Source organism: Amblyraja radiata, chromosome 17 (assembly GCF_010909765.2).
Source record: "Amblyraja radiata isolate CabotCenter1 chromosome 17, sAmbRad1.1.pri, whole genome shotgun sequence".
NCBI classification, from domain to species: Eukaryota; Metazoa; Chordata; class Chondrichthyes; order Rajiformes; family Rajidae; genus Amblyraja; species Amblyraja radiata.
The window spans coordinates 39100836-39120330 of record NC_045972.1 but is presented as its reverse complement, the minus strand read 5'-3'; the positions used below and the strand labels follow the sequence as shown (position 1 = coordinate 39120330).

The 19495-nt window shown below is 41.5% G+C and overlaps 1 protein-coding gene across 11 annotated transcripts in view; it reads right to left on the bottom strand.

The window, feature by feature from the left end:
* Positions 1 to 19495, bottom strand: part of cenpt (centromere protein T) — a 33560-nt gene that overhangs the window by 7406 nt on the left and 6659 nt on the right. For 2 of the 11 annotated variants that reach the window (XM_033036250.1, XM_033036251.1), the window contains exons 4-13: positions 18712 to 18853; positions 15888 to 15981; positions 13863 to 14002; positions 13067 to 13121; positions 11632 to 11765; positions 9810 to 9882; positions 7989 to 8116; positions 5670 to 6047; positions 4165 to 4212; positions 782 to 2446 (exon numbers count right to left, since the gene is read on the bottom strand). In XM_033036250.1, coding sequence (XP_032892141.1) covers positions 782 to 2446; positions 4165 to 4212; positions 5670 to 6047; positions 7989 to 8116; positions 9810 to 9882; positions 11632 to 11765; positions 13067 to 13121; positions 13863 to 14002; positions 15888 to 15981; positions 18712 to 18853 — 2857 coding nt within the window. The remainder of the gene's footprint in view (positions 1 to 781; positions 2447 to 4164; positions 4213 to 5669; positions 6048 to 7988; positions 8117 to 9809; positions 9883 to 11631; positions 11766 to 13066; positions 13122 to 13862; positions 14003 to 15887; positions 15982 to 18711; positions 18854 to 19495) is intronic. The other 9 variants (XM_033036258.1, XM_033036257.1, XM_033036260.1 and 6 more) reach the window with 9 other exon arrangements.

The following is a 19495-nucleotide window of genomic DNA, read 5'->3' as shown; positions in this document are numbered from 1 at the left end:
TCTTATGAATAGATTAACATATTTAAATAGCCTAAGTGTCCAAATAACATTCACACAATAATTCACAATATAACATAATTTTAAAATCTCATTGTCATGGGTTTATAGGCCAAATGGAAGGAATTTGATGTTTAATACCTGTAAATTAATGGCCATTTAAATCAGCTTGCGAGTGGGATTTTCTGGAACACGATCATTTGGAACGTTGCGGTGATTTAGTCCCCCATATCGGCAGCAAATACACTGCCGGTTCTTCGGGGGGAAAAATCACGGTTTCGCAACTTAAAATGTGAATTAAATGCATCTTAAGAAACATTTTTACACATAAAAATAAACTACTTTCTTTTACCTGTCCCCTACATAAAATCCGGCCCCGTTGTCGGCGTTGACGGCTTCAGAAGCTGATTTTAAAATCACTCCAGCGATTAACTTGCCGGGCGAATTTTTAAAAAAAACACACAGAACGGCCGTCGGAACGATTCTTTAGCAACATCTTGCACTCCAACAAAATATAATCCAGGACCATGTCGGGAAAAAAACCCCGTTTTAACCCGCCCCCCGCCCCCCCCCTCAAACACGCCAAAATCGCGCACACGGCCAGTGGCAGAATTGCAGCGCCGCTGAAGGTAAGTATTGTAACATACCTATATATAATCAGTTTCCATATTAGTTTAGGACACAATATTGGGTTTAAAACTTTCACTTACATTACACATCACTTTTTACAGCTGCAGTTATGATCTATGTAGTTTTAATGATTTTGTGTATCTTTGAGTTTTACCTTTACTGTCGTCTTTCTCATATTCAATGTTGTGCATCAATTCTTCCACATCCATTTCATCGGATTCTGTATCTCCATCTGATTCGGTGTCTTCCATTCTTGCATTATCTGTTTCACCACCAGCTAACTTGTCATCGTCCAATCGGGATGCACCTGCTCTGCTGCCACTGGCCAATCCGGATGTACCTGCCATGTTGCTGCCCAATCCGGATGCTCCCGACATGCTACCACCCAATCCGGACGCGCCCGCCATGCTGCCGTCCAATCTGGATGTACCCTTTCTGCTGCTGTCCAATCTGGACGCACCCTTTCTGCTGCCGTCCAATCCAGACGCGCCCGCCATGCTGCCGTCCAATCCGGATGCGCCCGCCATGCTGCCGTCCAATCTGGATGCTCCCGACATGCTGCCGTCCAATCCGGATGCTCCCGCCATACTACCGTCCAATCGAGACGCGCCCGCCATGCTGCCGTCCAATCCGGATGCGCCCGCCATGCTGCCATCCAATCTGGACACACCCTTTCTGCTGCCGTCCAATCTGGACACACCCTTTCTGCTGCCGTCCAATCCAGACACGCCCGCCATGCTGCCGTCCAATCCAGATGCGCCCGCCATGCTGCCGTCCAATCCGGATGCTCCCGCCATGCTGCCGTCCAATCCGGATGCTCCCGGCATGCTGCCGTCCAATCCGGATGCTCCCAACATGCTGCCGTCCAATCCGGACGCAACCTTTCTGCTGCCGTCCAATCCAGACGCACCCTTTCTGCTTTCGTCCAATCCGGATGCGCCCGCCATGTTGCCGTCCAATCTGGATGCTCCCGCCATGCTGCCGTCCAATCTGGATGCAACCTTTCTGTTGCCGTCCAATCCGAACACACCCTTTCTGCTGCCATCGAATCCGGACGCGCCTGCCATGCTGCCGTCCAATCTGGATGCGCCTGCCATGCTGCCATCCAATCCGGTTGCGCCCGCCATGCTGCCATCCAATCCGGATGCGCTCGCCATGCTGCCATCCAATCTGGATGCGCCCGACATGCTGCCGTACAATCCGGATGCACCCTTTCCGCTGCCGTCCAATCCGGACGCAACCTTTCTGCTGCCGTCCAATCCGGACGCAACCTTTCTGCTGCCGTCCAATCCGGGCGCACCCTTTCTGCTGCCGTCCAATCCGGACGCACCTTTTCTGCTGCCGTCCAATCCGGACGCACCCTTTCTGCTGCCATCCAATCCAGCTGCATTGCCACTGCTGCTGTCCAATCCAGGCCCATCCACTCTGTTGTTGTCCAATACGAGCACATCCGCACTGCTGCTGTCCAATTCAGCTGCGTCGGCACTATCGCTGTCCAGTTCTAAACTTCCCAGTTCTTTTATTTTAGCACCTTGCATTCTTTCTGTGACTGCTTCAACGTCTTTTCTGCTTTCACCACCTTCAGTTCCCACTCTTCCATTATCCATTTTAGGACCATCTGCATTCTCTCCATCCTCTTCAGCATATTCCATTCGTCCAGTATCTTCCAAAATATCCACAGTTTCACCATCTTCATCTCTTCCATCATTTACATCATGTCCTTCCACTGTTTCATCAACTAGCATACCCTCAGGGTGCTGCATCGATGGTGACTCCTGTCTATCTCGTATTGGCAAGTTCTGTTCCGGCATCTCCAAATCTGCAGACGAACAAGAATGCTATCACAACAAATTCCTCCAAATGTCCTTCCTCTCACCACAATAAACTAATAGATCAATACAGAAACTCAAATGTCAATTCTATAACTTTGATACTTTAAAAAAAAGTGATTGCTTTGTTAATTATCACTTGATTGTCTGCCAAGAGCAAGATTGTTACTGCTGGTAATGGGAATGGAACACGCAACAATAATCTGAACCAAATGTGTGTTGTGTCCATGTGTCCCTTGCATGTTTTATTTTTCAGCCTATTGACAAACTCAGATTGAGACATATGGTTATAACCCAGCTCCAATGGGCTTGATAATGTTTTAATCTAAAAAAAAAAAACTTAGGACATGGTAGAGAACACAAGCGAATGTTGAATTTGAAAGAAACACGGGGTTTGAAAATCGTCAACAAGCATTTCAAACAAGGGTCTTTACTGATGGAATTGTCACAAAGGCAAAAAAAAGTTGCTGACTTTAGGGAAAAAAGTATGAATCCATTCTATGGAATAAATTCAAAGAAATGTTAAATATTGTGCTCACTAATTTCTTCTCCTCCTTTGCTTTTTTTTAAACTGCACTCGATTGGGATGAGGCACTTTTTGGTGACTGGACCAAGCATCCAATAGTAATTATAAAAAGTGCATCCTGGTACACCTCAGTGATTGCCGGTTAATGGCAAGGGACTTGACCTTGGGCTGAACGGAATATGATTCCCCAGCAGTTATTTCTGCACTTTGCAGATTTATTTATTTATTTTCTTACTGTGCTGTATGCAGTAAGCAGTCTCATAATACAGGTCAGCTGGTCACCAGTTTCTCTTATTCTGCTCCAAGGGATTCTGTTGGGAAACTACTCATTTTAACTTTTGACCCAACAACCAGCAAATAGAAATGACATCAAAATATAAACAATGCATTGGAAGGAGCTCAATTCATGTGTTAATCTTAGGTACACAAAAAAGCTGGAGAAACTCAGCGGGTGCAGCAGCATCTATGGAGCGAAGGAAAAAGACAACGTTTCGGGCCGAAACCCTTCTTCAGAAGTCATGTTAGCAAAGACCAACATTTGATGACACTTCATTGTATGTAATCCTTCTGCATGCGCCGGAGGAGACGGACCCGGGGGGACGGTTAGACGGGACCGCCATTGTCGCTGAGAGCGGGTGGGAGAGAGGGGTGAGTGATGAGGGAGAGAGAGACGGGACCAGGGCCTCCACTGAAACCCCCCCGCTGCCGCCACCGGTGGTGGGGGAGACAATAGACAAGTTATCGTGAGAAGGGGAGAGAGGAGTTTGTGAGTGAGGCGGGACAGGCCGCTGTCGGTGGGGCAGGAAGGGGCGTCGCCATCCTGGCCGTGGCATTGACTGACAGGAGAAGAGACCAATCTACGTGGCGCTGACTGAAGGAATCTGCGCATGCACGTTTTTAAAGATTTTTAAACCTCGATAACTTTGATAATATACCACTGATTGGAATGAAACTTGTTGCACTCGCAGCACAGGAGTTACCTGGCAAAATATCGTAGCGCTATCGCGTTCCGGTTTTGCGCAAATAGGAAACGCCACAAACCAGAAGAGCACAAGATCAGAATTTTAGTTATGTCTAGATGTCACAACATTTCCTTGCTTAATATTCACATCGAAAGAAAAAACTGAACCCAAATGCTATTTCTAACTTCACCACAACCAAATTTGTACATGTGTACTGCACCTTCTCTGTAGCCATCATTTTCCTGAATGTGTGAAATGATAACGATTTCTATAAGAGAAAAGAAATTACAATTGCCATTTGTGATTCACTTTTTAACATCTGTCAGCATCTATATTACTAAATCTCTGTTCTTGACCGCTTTTGGCCGTCTGTGCTGCGATTTCCGAGAGAACGCCGCCACCTACGGCCGTCATTTTTGGCCACCTCGCTCAGAGACCCCCCCTCCACCGCATGTGTGCCGAGGATTTTTCCCGTCGATGAAAAATGACAGAGATATTAATGTTTTTACAAAATTCACCATTCTCTGCTGCCCCTGCTGGAGGGAGGGGGAGGGACTATAAAACCAGGAAGTGGTGTGCCCGAGTCTCTGCAAGATGGAGCTCTGTCAATTAGTCTCTGTCACTCTGAGCTCTGAATGACACTGAACAAATGTCTACATCACTGTGAGTACCCTTAATGTGGTTTGAAAATGAATATATGGTTAGTTTGAAGTAAAAAGCACTGCCTGCAAATCGTTGTTTGGGTTGAAGTAAAAAGACTCTCTCTCTCTCTCTCCCCTCCTCTCTCTCCCCTCCTCTCTCTCTTTCTCTCTCTCCCCCCCCTCCCCCCTCCTCTGTCCCACCCCTTTCCCACCCCCCCTCTCCTCTCCCCCCTCCCCTCCCCCACCGTCCCTCCCCTAAACCCCCCTCCACCCCCCTCCCCATCTCAGCACACCCTCTCCCCCCTCTCTCTCCCCTCCCTCCCCTAAACCCCCTCCCCTCCACACCCCCTACCCTCTCCCCCCTGCTCCCCCCTCTCAGCACCCCCTCTCTCCTCCTCACTCTCACCCTCTCCTCCCCCACCTTTCCCCCCTCACCCACCCTCCCTCTTCCTCTCCACACCCCTATCCCTCTTGCCCCTCTCTCTGTGTGTCTCTCTCTCTCTGCCCCTTCTCTCTCTGCCCTCACTCTCTACCCCCGCCCCCCCCCCCCCCCTCTCTCTAAATGTGACTGCAAGTTGGGGGCTATGCGTCAGTAGATAGGGTGGTTATGGGGTAAAAGGAGTAAATTAATAATATTAATATAATATCAAGGGGGGGTAATTAGCGTGAGTGCGGGGGGGGGAATAGTTAGTGTGTGTGACGCTGCATGCCGCCTCCCCCCCCACAACCGCACGTTGGGGGAACAGACCCAACAGGTCTGCTCTTGGTCTAGTTTTACATAAAAATAGGACAGCTTTGGAGGGATATGGACCAAGCGCAGGCAAGTGGGACAAGTGTAGCTGGAACATTATTGGCCGGTGTGGGCGAGTTGGGCTGGAGGGCCTGTTTTCACACTGTATCACTCTATGACCCACTGAGTTCCTCCAGGATTTTGTGTATTGAACCAATGGTTTAGTGATTATATAACTCTGTACATTTTGCAACCCACAAAAAAGGTAAATAGCCCCCAAGTAATATAATAGACATTCACTCCGACATAATCTAGTGGATTCAACCATTATCAAATCAATCCGAAACAGAATACCGGCAACCACAGGCATGTCGTCCCCGCGTGGATCGGTAGTGAAATCCGCTGCTCCATACTCCATCTGAGGGTCTGTATCTGCCAAGATCTTTGCTTCCATGAGATGTTGAGTCCCATCTCTTCCTGCATTGAGCGTCTTTATAGATCCTTCCTCATCTGATGCAAACTGCGTTTGTTTCTTCTGGTCAAGCCCAGTGTTCGGACCAAATTCATTTCTCACTTCTTCGTTTGAAACAGCCTCTGCCTCATCACTTTGTGTTTGCTGGGGTGTCGGGCACAGTTCAGTAATACCAACTTCATTGATCTCTGCATTTGTAATAGATTTCTCCTTCTCTTTATTGTCACTAGCCATTTCTTGTATTTCTGGAGATGATTTTTCTAGATTATTAAAGGAAATGTTTTCCCATTATCTTTTTGTTTGTAAGACTGACTAAATATGTTAAAATTATATAAATATTTCTTCATCAAAGCTAAAATACTACAAATAATAGAAGTCTGAAAACAGAGATCACTGTATATTACTCAGCAGTTTAAAACAACATCTGTGGAAAGAGAAACAGAGGTAAATGTTTCAGGTTGATCATCTTTCACTTGAAACATGAACTATATTTCTTTCTTCACAAATGCTGCCTGACCAACTAATTATTTCTTGAATTTTATATTTCATAAATTCCCTTTGATAGTCAAATCTTTTCAAAGATGAAATTACTGCTATGGTTATGGTATTCAATAGAAACTGTTATTGACCAGATTTAATGCGTAAATATCAACTGGAAGCACAGTGCAATGAACCTTTTGAAATCTTCCGATTTATCATATTTTCACACGAGTTATCACGCAAATCATGCAATAACATGAAGGCAATTTCCCAGAGAATGGAATGAACAATATTTAGAGGGGTTACCGGATTCAAAGCTAGATAACTTGCTGATCACTGAACAAAGGTGGCAGAACTGCACCATCTGTGGATAACGGGTCAAAGGTGGGATTTTGTGCAAAGTTTGCATATAAGCTTACCCAGAGTCAGGGAATCAAGAGCCAGAGGACATAGGTGAGAGATAAAAGATTTAATAGGAATTTTTAACTTTTTCCACACAGGGGATGATGGGAATAGGGAATGAGCTGCCAGAGGTCGTTGAGGCAGTTATTATTACATTTAAAAAAACATTTGGATAGGTACATGTATAAGAAAGGTTTAGAAAGATATGGGCCAAACAGGACTAGCGTTGATGGGACATCTTGATCGGCATGATCAAATTGGGCAAAAGGGCCTATTTCTGTGCTGCATGACAACTTTCTGTTGCCTGCGATTTAACTTATCTTCCACAGCGTTATCTTCTTGAGGCAATGTCTCACATGCATGCTTTTGACTGGTCAGTCCACCGTTCTTTGCAGCTTCTTGCGTTACATAGGAATGCAAAAAGCTACAGCAAATGGGGACTCAGCTCAGTCCATCACAGGCACAGCCTCCATCAAAAGCATCCGTTTCTCAAGGCGGCAGCATCACTGATCTTTACCATTCTGCCCATGCCCTCTTCTCACTGCTTCGAGTTGCCAGACTAGGCAATAATGCAACCAGTCTGGATACTTTCAACAGCATATCTGTAGAAGTTAGAATATTCAGAGACTTACCAAATTTCTTTAAATTTATAAGCCGCTAACACACCTTCTTCATAATTACATCATTTTGCTCGGCAAAGGACAAGTCTTCCGATATGTTAACTCAGATGCCAACTCAGAATAACATGAAATAACTGACGACTTTGCTCAATACTCCTATCTACATTATTATTTTACTTCTAAAAGTGTAAGTAGACCTTGTACAATTAAGAGTAGCAGAATCCTATTTGTTGTAAGGTTATAGTATGTCCGACATATCTTGATCCAATGCCTCATTATATTTCCCTTCATCTGCATTTCAGAGCGCTTCGAGAGCTTTCATGAATCAAAAGACTAAATCTGCAGTAGAATTATCTAGTGAAGTAATTCGGCATGAAATCCCTTTAGGCAGCAGATCCTATTTGGACAATTGAATTACACCTTGGAAGATTTCACCCAGCTTGTACAATTCTAGGATAATGACACTCTGACATTCATGCCTGACACATGTAGGCTTCAGGCTCCCAGAACTGACCCACTTCAGCAAAATTAGATTTAAAAAAAAAAAGTTAATCCAGGCAGTGGTCACCTACTTTCGAGAAACCAATTAAAAGAACCAGAAGGACCAGACAGTATTTGCATACATTTAAAACAAGAAAATTGAAGAGCCCAGTTAAAACGTACGTGAGGAAGCAAAAAAAAACAGAACATGTGCAATACCTTCTGCTTGTTGTAGGTGGAAAAGCACCCCTCCTTCAAAGTCATCTTCATTGATGAGTTTGGTTCTTCTCGGTCTTCTGATCAGAACTGGTACTGACACAGTTTCATCGAAACCAAAATTAATTGAACTGCAACAGACAGAATATGATCAATACGTTTACCACATGCCATAAATGATGGTGATACTGAACATGCACATAATCCAGATCCCTCCATATCCATATGCTATCCGAAAGTCTCTGAAATACTGCTATTGTAATCTGCCTCAACCACCTTACCCGGCAGTGCATTGCAGGCACCCACCACCCACCACCCTCTGTGTAAAATAAAGTTTGCCCCGTACATCTCCTTCAAACTTTGTCCCTCACCTTAAAGCTATGCGATCTAGTAAAATGGTTCTGACTGTCTACCCAAGTTTAATTAATAAAATGACAGCCATAGATACATTTTAGGCGAAACTGGATAAACAAAGGGACGGAAAATGAATAGAAAATGTTGCTGGTAGGATTAGAGGCTCATGTGAAACAAACGGAAAAAATGGCCCAAATAGCCTGTTTCTGCATTGTATTAAGAGCAATATTTTAAAATGTTAATAATATAAATAATTGTTACATTTTATCAGGTCTTCACACCTTGTAGTCCAGAGGAAACTTGTATGTGGTCTTCTGATTTAAGAATCCCTTTTCTTCATAGTAGGTTTGAGCTTATCTCTGCATCATCCAGTAATACACAGGATTAAATTATAATTCCATTTGGGAAATATAATTTTAAATGTGAAGATCCAAGAAAGCAGAATTTGTGACCCAGAACTATATATTCCTTGATCCAGGGATCAGAAGTTTTCAGATGACTGCAATTATGGGCTGCATCAGTGAGGGGAGAGAAGCTGAATACAGAGGTGTTGTCAACGACTTTGTTGAGTGGTGTGGGCTGAATCACCTGCAGCTCAACACCAACAAGGCTAAGGAGTTAGTGGTGGACTTTAGGAGGAGAGGAACACCCCTGTCCCATCTCCATCAATGGTGTGGATGTGCGGTTTACCAGGGAGTACAAATACCTGGGAGTTTACCTGGACAGTAAACTGGACTGGTCCAGGAACACTGAGGCCCTGTACAAGAAGGGACAGAGCCGGCTGTACTTTTTGAGAAGGCTCCGCTCCTTCACGTCTGCAGTGAGATGCTGCAGATGTTCTACCAATCGGTGGTAGCCAGTGCCATCTCCTTCGCTGCCGTGTGCTGGGGCAGCAGGGCGAAGACTACAGATGCCAATAGGCTTAACAAACTCATCACGAAGGCAGGCTGGGTTGGCTTGTACTCCGCCTGGGGGCGGAGTTGGATTCATGGGAGGTGGTCTTGGAGGGGAGGATGCTCCTCAAACTGCAGTGCATCTTGGACAATACAGCTCACCTCCTCCATGACACACTGGTCAACCTGAGGAGTACCTTCAGCAACAGACTGATTCCACCAAGATGCAGTACAGAACGCCATAGGAGATCCTTCTTCCCTCTGGCTATCAAACTGTACAACTCCTCCCCCTTCTGTCATGGGGTTGACCGACTCCCCTTCCTCTCCTCCCCAATCTTTGCACATCCCAATCCTTTCCACTCGTCACTTTAATTTCATGTTTCATGTATCTTTTACGACTGTTGGCAGATCAATTTCCCATCTGGGATAAATAAAGTTCTATCGTATCGTAGCTTTCTTACCAAAATGAATACAATCATGGAACATAGCAAATTATTTGAAATACTGTGCAAAAGAACCATTTGCAAAAAAAATAAATCCATTAAAATTAATGTATGATTATTTGTCCATTTATTACCTAACTAGTCTTGAAATATCAGTCAATCCTCCAGTTTTTTCAAATGCTTCAGATTTTTCAGTTTCGTCAGGTTCTCGAATAAAAACAAAACAAGCACTTTAGCAAGAATGCAATGGAGCATATGCAACCCACAAGAGGAAGATCAATAATTCCTATTTGCACAAGGTTTTGTGAGTGGCATTCATTTAAGTAACTTAAGATTGGATCAGCCAGATACATTTGAAATATGCCAAATGGCAGACCAGTCAGACACAGCTATGTACTATTGGTTGGGACAAATCTGAAGTTAAATTATAATAATTGGCTGGTCTACGATAAGAGGAAAACAAGAACTCCTGCTCACACTATCTAGGGACATATTCTCAAAACTACATGCCCAACATTCCTGAATGAAAACATGATCAATACAATAGCATCCAATTTTTAATGGAATGGCACCGAATCTGGAGACTGTATACTGTCTCAGTATCCTACTGCTATACACTTGTACTGTATCTGAGATGCTTATCTTAGAGTTTATGTATAGTGATAGTTGTATGGAACTGTATACAAAAATGAATTTCACCAGCTCGGTACATGTGACAAATAAAGTGCCATTATAGGTTATTTTACATAAGATAACATCCATACCTCATCTTTAAATATGTGTTTTCTATTCTAGATCAAGATGTACCGAGTTAAAAACATTGACTGACTTTAAATTCCCCAAATAAAAAATGGAATAGTCAACTGTACTTCCTTTACCTCATTTAGGATCAATTAACAGTACCATCACCAAATCTGTCTCCACGAACCAGAACCAGAACCATACTTGGATCAGGCACACAACTACTCTCGTTGAAAGAGTAAGTCAGAGGCTGCAAATCTAGTGGTCAGTGACCATCTTTCCCAGTGCCATTTCCATTGTCCGGATGGCACAAGATTCTGACAGAACGCTTTCCATTTACCTGAGTGAGTTCCGCTTCAGAAAGACCACAATAAAGCAGTTTGCTTGGCTGGCACTGAAACATCCTGGATATAGAACCTGACAAAACCCAAACAGTCACAAGGGGGACAAGCAGACTCCACACAGACAGCACCCCAGGTCAGGATCAAACCTGGATCTCTGGCACAGTGAGGCAGCAGCTCTACCAGCTGGGCTGAGCTGTGCCCCACCCATAGTGTTGCCAAATATAGAGATAGCTGATTAGACCAATCTGGGATCAAATGTTCTTTCCACACAGATGACAAAGATGTAGGGATACTGTGGCATTAGCTGCAATTGATTTGAGATGCCTCTTTTCCTTTTAACTTCCTCCATTCAACTTTCTCACAATGATGAGCACTATATGTGAAACAGGATGATCCAATGATAGATAGATTAGATAGATAGATAAACTTTAATTGTCATTCAGGTATACACATAGACACAGTGCACATTGAACGAAAAAACTTTGTTCCCAGTAGTGTGCCAATGTTGAAACTCTTCATGGATGTTCTAAGAGACTCTGTCTGTCAACCATAATATTCTCTTGAAGAAACTGCTCATTTACAACAATAATACATACAGCTTTTCCCAATTTTCTAAATCTGATGATTAAAACAAATTTAAATCCAATACACTGAAATATTTGTCATATACTGCTGTTATCCCCATTAAAAGCAAAACAACTGGATGTGCTTTGATGATGTTAAGAATTTCCAATTAATAACCTCTGCAACATATATCAATCACTGATATAGAGGATCAATCGTATTGTTGGTCACTGCAGATCCTTCATGCCTTAATGTAACTAATAATGCTTAAAAATATATAAATCCCAAAACAGTTTTAAACAAATACCTTCATCTTGTTCCAAATAGTTGTGCACTCCCTCTTCAAAATCATCTTCGCTTATTACTTTGCGTTTTAAAGGTCTTCTACAAAGAATTGGTTTTGTAGTGGACTCCTCAAAATCAGGATTGATCAAACTGTAACTAACATATGTAGACATTTGGATTATTTAAAAATATTTATTTGCTCGAGATACCATCACCACATTTATTTTGTTTATGGGCATATTACAGTATGGATCATACATTTCTCCAAATGCATTTGAATTCCTCTTACACAAGATTAGATTAGATTAGATTAGATTATACCTTTAATAATCCTTTACAGGAAATTACAGTGCCACGACAGCTTCAAGACAGACATAACACCACACATTTCCTCAAATGGCTTCCATACTTAACAAGTTAAAATACAAGTTAAAATACAAGTTAAAATACAATTAATTTTAAAAAAAGTGCAGTTATTTATGCGCATTATATAACCTTATAGCAGCTGGTAAACAGGACTTCCTATGTCTCTCAGTTTTGCACATTGGTGCAATCAGCCTCTGACTGAAGATGCTGCTCTTGATCACCTTCAGGGCATGGAGTGGGTGAGTGGGGTTGGTCATTATAGAACCTAGTTTGTTCAGAGTTCTGGCCTCTGCCACCTGCTGGACCGTTCGTACAAATGTACAAAATGTACAAATATGTGCCAATAACAGAAGGTAGTTGAGGCCAGTTCATTGGCTATATTTAAGAGGGAGTTAGATGTGGCCCTTGTGGCTAAAGGGATCAGGGGGTATGGAGAGAAGGCAGGTACAGGATACCGAGTTGAATATTTGTGACCCAGAGAATCAAAATATAGGCATTTCAGTAAGAGAGTTCGTTTTTTAATTGTTAACATTTTTAATTAAAAAATCTTCTCCCTTCAGAAATCTATTATTAAAATAATCCATCTCCAACATTTTATCATCTGCAGGACTATGAAAGTAAACACTTCCTCAAATCTACCATAACAAAGTGCTTGGGGATTTTTGTGCATACCCTCCACAGATTCAGGTAACTTATGTAACTGCAAAATCCACGTGCAATTTTCACTCTCTACCTTTAAGTTGTTTATTTGCCTTATTCTGTAAATAGTAAATAGTAAAATTGTAAATTGTCCTTAGCGTATGTGGGATAGTGTTTGTGTGTGGGGATCACTGGTCGTTGCGGACTCGGTGGGCCAAAGGGCCTGTTTCTGCGCTGTATCTCAAAAACTAAAATGGACCACAAAAACCTCAAACAATGCAAAGTTAACTTTTAATTTATTTTTCACATTTTTTACCTTAGTCAATTATTTTCCTGATTTTTGCGTAGATAAGTTTTTAAGATTTGTAGGGTAAATGCAGAAAAATCCCTCAAAATAATTTCCAGACTATCATGTAATATGAGCATCAATTTGATCTGATTGTGTGGCTTACCCAACTATTGTTGAGATGTCTGGAGGTCTTATGCTCTTTTCACCTTCCTGAGGTTCTGGAATCACAAATTACATACTTCACCACATAAAATTAGAAGACTATTTCTATTAATTTCAACCTTGTTTTGCAATCATTATTCCAAAGACAGTATGATTGTCCTGCTAAAGTATGGTTTCAATCCTATTTCCTTTAAGGATTATCAGAATGTTACAGTTCTTTTCCCACCTGTCAATACTTAATTTTAGAAAAGGCACATAGTTAATCTGCAATTGTCCTTTACAAAAATTGTAGGGATACTGAAGGTTTCCAGTAACCCATGTCCTCACCCTACTAGAAAATTCACCTTCAACAAATATCCTTTTAACCTATGCAGGAAAGAACTTCAGATGCTGCTTTAAACCGAAGGCACAAAAAGTGAAGTAACTCAGCGAGTCGGGCAACATCTCTGGAGAAAAGCAATAGGTCACGTTTTGGGTCAAGGCCCTTCTTCAGACTGAAGAAGGGTCTCGACCTGGAACGTCACCTATTCCTTTTCTCCAGAGATGCTGCCTGACCCGCTGAGTTGCTTCAACTTTTTCTGTCTGACCCGCTGAGTTGCTTCAACTTTTTCTGTGTCTGTCTTCCTTTTAATCTATAGAAGCTGTGATGCGCTGGAAGTATAGAGCAGCTTACAAGGAAAAATAAATCTGACATTTAAAATTCAGCAAGAGCAGTTTAAAACCATATAGAGCGAAACAAATCACTTTGTCTATATTTCTCAAATATATAGATTACAATTCATTGTGTCCACTAATACCTGTTGTATAGTTGAGTCTCTGCTGCAACGCATTTTCAAACTCTGAAACGCTTACTTTCTTCCGGTTACGAAACTTAAGGTCTCCGGGCAAAGTGTGTTCTTCGGTATCTTTTTCTGGCAAATTTAAACTCAAACGGTCACTATTGACAAAAAATAATAATTTAAAACAATTGTACACACATGCAATCTGCTAACAGCAGGAATAATGTGAAATTAAATTGAGTGTGCAAGAAGGTGTAATACTCTACAGCCAGAAAAAAAGTGCCACAATCTTACATTCATCCAGGATAATTAGATCAATACTGAAGAAGGTCAAGCTGGACTCCAGAGTAGCACTACTAAATTGAAGGACTGACTTCAATGAGACGAGAAAGGATTTGTTAGGGAGAGATCACGTCCGCGTCGATTCCAGCAAGGCCTTTGACAAAATCGGGAAACTGGTACAAAATGCCAATGAGACAGAGGGCAAATTGGTCATTGGATTGGTAATAAGAGGCAGGTTGATGGTGGAGAATTGTGTTTTTATGATTAGATTATGATTTTATGATGGTGTACAACTGGGAATAGTTCTGGAGTCCTTTCTGTGGCAAAAGCACAGAAAGCAGAGCTGCAGCAAAGAGTTATTTTTCAGAATGGATGATGATGATATCCAGGGGTCAGTCATCTGATATGGGTGTGATACGGGATAGAGTTTCTAAATTTACACATGAGATAAAAATTGAAGCCGAGATGATTAATAACAAAATGCAAGAGACCAAACATAAGTTGGCAGAATAGTGAGAGTCATTTCAAATGAAAGCAAGAGAGGCTACACATTTTGGCAGAAATTAGCATTAACAGAACTCCATAGTTTCAAAGAGTGTACAGAAACACAGACCAGAGTGCATATGTGCAAAATTCCGTGAAAGTGGCAGGATAGTATGGGCGGCATGATGGCGCAGCGGTAGAATTGCTGCCTTGCAGCGCCAGAGACCCACCTTCAACCCTGACTACGAGTGCTGTCTGGACAAAGTTTATACATTCTCCTCGTGACCGCCATGGGTTCCCCAGGTGCCCTGGATTCCTCCCATAAACCAAAGACATACAGGTTTGTAGATTAATTAGCTTTGGTAAAGATTGTAAATTATCCCCAATGTGTAAGATAGTGCTGGTGTGTAGGGATCGCTGGTCAGCGCGGAATCGGTGGGCTGATGGGCCCATTTCCACGCTGTATCTCTAAACTAAACTAAAAATGTTAAGTGAACAGTTGGTAAACATGTGGGATAGACAAAATAGAGTACAAAAACAAGGCGTGTTATCTTGAAGCTTTATAAAACTGAGGCTGGGCCACAACCAAAGAACTGATCTGAATTTTCATGACTGCATTTTAAATCCAAAAGGTGTTGAGAGAAAACATTACTTGAATGGTTCTAAGAGAGAGAATTTCATCTACAAAGTTAGACTGCAGAAGCTAGTGTCCTCCTTAAAGAAAGATAAGAGGAAATTTGATTTAGGTGACAGTATCATGATCGATTCCGATGATACAAGATACAAGATAGATTTATTCATCACATGTGCCAGATGGCACAGTGAAATGACATTCCCATACAGCCATACAATAAAAATAAGGGACACAACACACTATAGGGTTTGACATAAAACATCCCCACACAGCAGAATCAAAGTTTCCCACTGTGTGGGAAGGCACCAAAGTCAGATGAGGTAAATGGAAAACTATTCCTAGGAGCGAGATGGACCAAGCACAAAAATTTGAAGTCATGAGTAAAGAGAATTGTATAGTCAGTTGGATGAATATAATCTGAATTGCTGGAGAGAAAAAATTGGAGATTGGGACTCAAGGGATCATCTTACAAAGAGCCAGTGCACCTCAATGTACCACATAGGACCTTTTGGTGCCATAACATTTCTGTGAATCTAAATCTTTCCTTTTAAAAGCATCATATCTTGTCTCGAAGAGAGGAGTTTTAAAGAGGAGTTCTGCAAAAATCGAAGTAAGGAGTTCTGTGTGATAAATAATTTGCATACCTGTCAGACAGCGATTTTGTCTTGGATTGTGACATATTTTTCACAGACGTTTTCGTTTTAGGAGTCGGAACTTTAACCAAAGAGGATTCCAGTTCTATTTAAGAAACCAATAACGTTTTAAAATGTACACAAACCTACTAATACAATAAAAAAATCTGCCGACAAGTAACAGTGGTCTGATTTTGGAATGATCGCACAGTTGAATCAACACTTAATTGAGAATGACTGGCCATATATTTCAACAATTGGTTACTTAATTCCACAACTATAATTAGCTAATCATGTTACTCCTAATAGTGTACAATCTGGTAGCCTTGGCTGACACTGACAATACTATGGATATCAATGAAGTCTAGAGAATGCTCTGCTGTAATGTAACACTCATTGAATTTCATACGGGAGCATGCAAGGTAACATTTGAAACGCATGGCAGTAGCTGTTGCAATTGGCAACATATATTGACGACAGATTTTTCTCTGAACCTACTCTTCACTGCCTGTGCAATGGAGGTTGTCAATTGCAACAGGCCTGGTGGATATGCAACATTGTGCTTTAAAAAATAATTGTATTCCTGCCATTTTAAGATACAGCCAGTCTGAAAACAGAATAAAATAGTTTCAAATATACATCAATATTGCTTCCCATGTTCCATTGACTGGCTGCCACTCCAAGCACTTTATATCTCAGCCAAACCTACCAAATTCAGCATTTTCAACTTTCATATTCACAGGCACTTAACATGTCCTCACTGCATCCAGTAAACGCCCATGAGTCACACACCAGGAACTAAAAAAAATCTTCCAAACTTCTCATCCCACCATCCAAGTCCCACATGTGGTCAAAATTCTCACCATGTAATCAAATTTATTTGAAGTTCAGAGATTTAAATCTTGAGTAGAACTTGCTTTATTTAGTAAGGCTAGAGCATATTGAAATGAGTAAACTTTTTTTTCCAAACTGAGGAATCCAATAAAGGCAGAAGTCAATAAAAAGCCATTTCGACTAACGAGCCTTATCATTTAGTCAGTCATACAGCATGGAATCAGGCTCTCGGCCCATGCCAACTAAGATGCATCATCCAAAGCTAATCCCATTTGCCCACTCCTGGCCCATATCTCTCTAAATGTTTCCTGTCGATGTACTTGTCCAAATGTCTTTTAAATGTTGTTATTCTACCTGCCTCAACTACTCTCTCGAGCAGCTTGTTCATATACACACTGCCCTTTGTGTAAAAAAGTTACCCCTCGGGTTCCTATCAAAGTTTTTCTCTCCCCTTAAATCTACTGTGCCCTCCATAATGTTTGGGACTGAGACCCATCATTTATTTATTTGCCTCTGTACTCCACAATTTGAGATTTGTAATAGAAAAACAATCACATGTGGTTAAAGTGCACATTGTCAGATTTTATTAAAGGGTATCTTTATCCATTTTGGTTTCACCATGTAGAAATTACAGCTGTGTTTATACATAGTCCCCACCCCCATTTCAGGGCACCATAATGTTTGGGACACATGGCTTCACAGGTATTTATAATTGCTCAGGTGTATTTAATTGCCTCCTTAATGCAGGTATAAGTGAGCTCTCAGCACCTAGGCTTTCATCCAGTCTTTCCATCACCTTTGGAAACTTTTATTGCTGTTTATCAACACGAGGACCATGAGGGACTATATATAAACACTGCTGTAATTTCTACATGGCAAAACTAAAATGTATAAAAATTGCCTTTATTAAAATCTGACAATGTTCACTTTAACTACATGTGATTTTTTTTCTATTACAAATCTAAAATTATGGAGTGCAGAGGCAAATAAATAAATTATGGGTCTTTGTCCCAAACATTATGGAGGGCATTGTATATCCTTTGGTCCTTTATTCCCCACCCTGGGAAAAAGATTCTATGCTTTCACCTTAACTATTCCCCTAAGGATTTGATACACATCCATAAGATCACTTCTTAGTCTTCTGTGCTCCAAGGAATAAAGCCGTAGCCTGCCCAATCTCTCTCTATAGCTCAGGCGTTCGAGATCTGGCAACAGCTTTGTAAATCTTTTGATCGCACAGTAATTGTCACTGAATCAAGACAGATTTTAGACTATCATTTTAGCCGCAATGCAACATCTGTAAATCAGAATTATGATATTATATTGATAGTCTCCTTTTTCAACCGCAAAAATTCTGTTTTGAACTATTCATTCAAAATTCACATGCTGCCTTTTTATTCAAATTCATTTTTCGAGATGTGTCTATTCCTTTTAAAAGGTGGTCATACCATAACTTTTTGATCCACTGAAATTCTTTCAGTGTTCCAAAGATTTAAACCAAACAGACAGTGACAACATAGTGATGTATTTCCAAATTAGGATGGAGGGGAAATGCAGAGAGTGATTCTCTCATGCACCTTCTGCACTTGATCTTCATAGTACAGGTGAAAAAGAAAGTGATTTCAGGGCATTTTGTAGGTAGTGCACGCTCTGTAGCCTCACAGCAAAACAGTAAAGGAAATGGCATTGAGTTTCTTGAGAGTTGCAGCACAAGGCAGGTTTATGACTGCAGGTAACAATAAACTAAACCAAAAAAAAAAGCTCTGGGGAGAATTCAGCACTTTGGTTTGTTTCATGATCATAGAACTTCCCCAACCGATTCACAGATTTACCTCTTCAGAGACTGCATTACAGCAGTAAAGAGTGAACTGAGAAAGATACACCACAAAAGAAACAAGCTTCTTTAAACTGTAAGTTACAGTCGAGTACCTTGATCATTGTACGACAGCCATTTTATATTCTACAAATAAAAAATCTGGGAAAATATCTTGTTGCTACCCACCTGTCTGCATGAATTTCTTCAACAGTTGTCTTGGTGTGTCATTATCTACATTCTCTTGATGCATTGCTTCAAAACGTTTAGATTTTGTCAATGCTGAAGATTTGTTTCTGGTTGAGTACTTTGCAGATGATCCAGCTGTTGCCTTTGAGCAAGAAGGTTAGCGTTATTAATTAATATACATCATAGCATCTGTTTCAGACAGCTTCACCAATCTATTCACACATTACTACACACACCGCAGTATTGTGTGCCCATTCACAGGAAAGGTGTGGAGGTTTTGGAGAGTACAAAAGAGGTTTACCAGAACACTGTCTGGATTAGAGTTTAGCTATAAAGGAGAGGCTGGACACACTTGGTTGCTTTCTCTGGAGCATCATACGCTGAGGGGAGACCTGATAGAGGTTTATAAAAATGAGGGGCAGTCAGAATCTTTTTTGCCCAGGGTGGAAATATCAAAGACTAGAGAGCAAAACTTCAAGGTGAGAGGAGCAACATTTAAAGGAGGATGCACAATTAACTTTTGTTGTAGACAAAGAGTGGTGGGTCGCTGAACGCACTACCAGGGATGTTGGTCAGAGTCTTAACAAGGCTAGTATTTATTGTCCATTGAATACATTGTCCATAGATACTCTTATGGTGCTATTACAAAGGGAGCTCCAGGATTTTGGCCCTATGGTGACAACATACCAACAATATATTGCTATGTCTAGGTGGAAGAATAGAACAATCATCAAACACCCCCAATTTTGAACTTACAATGGAAGTGTAGTCAATAATGAGGCAA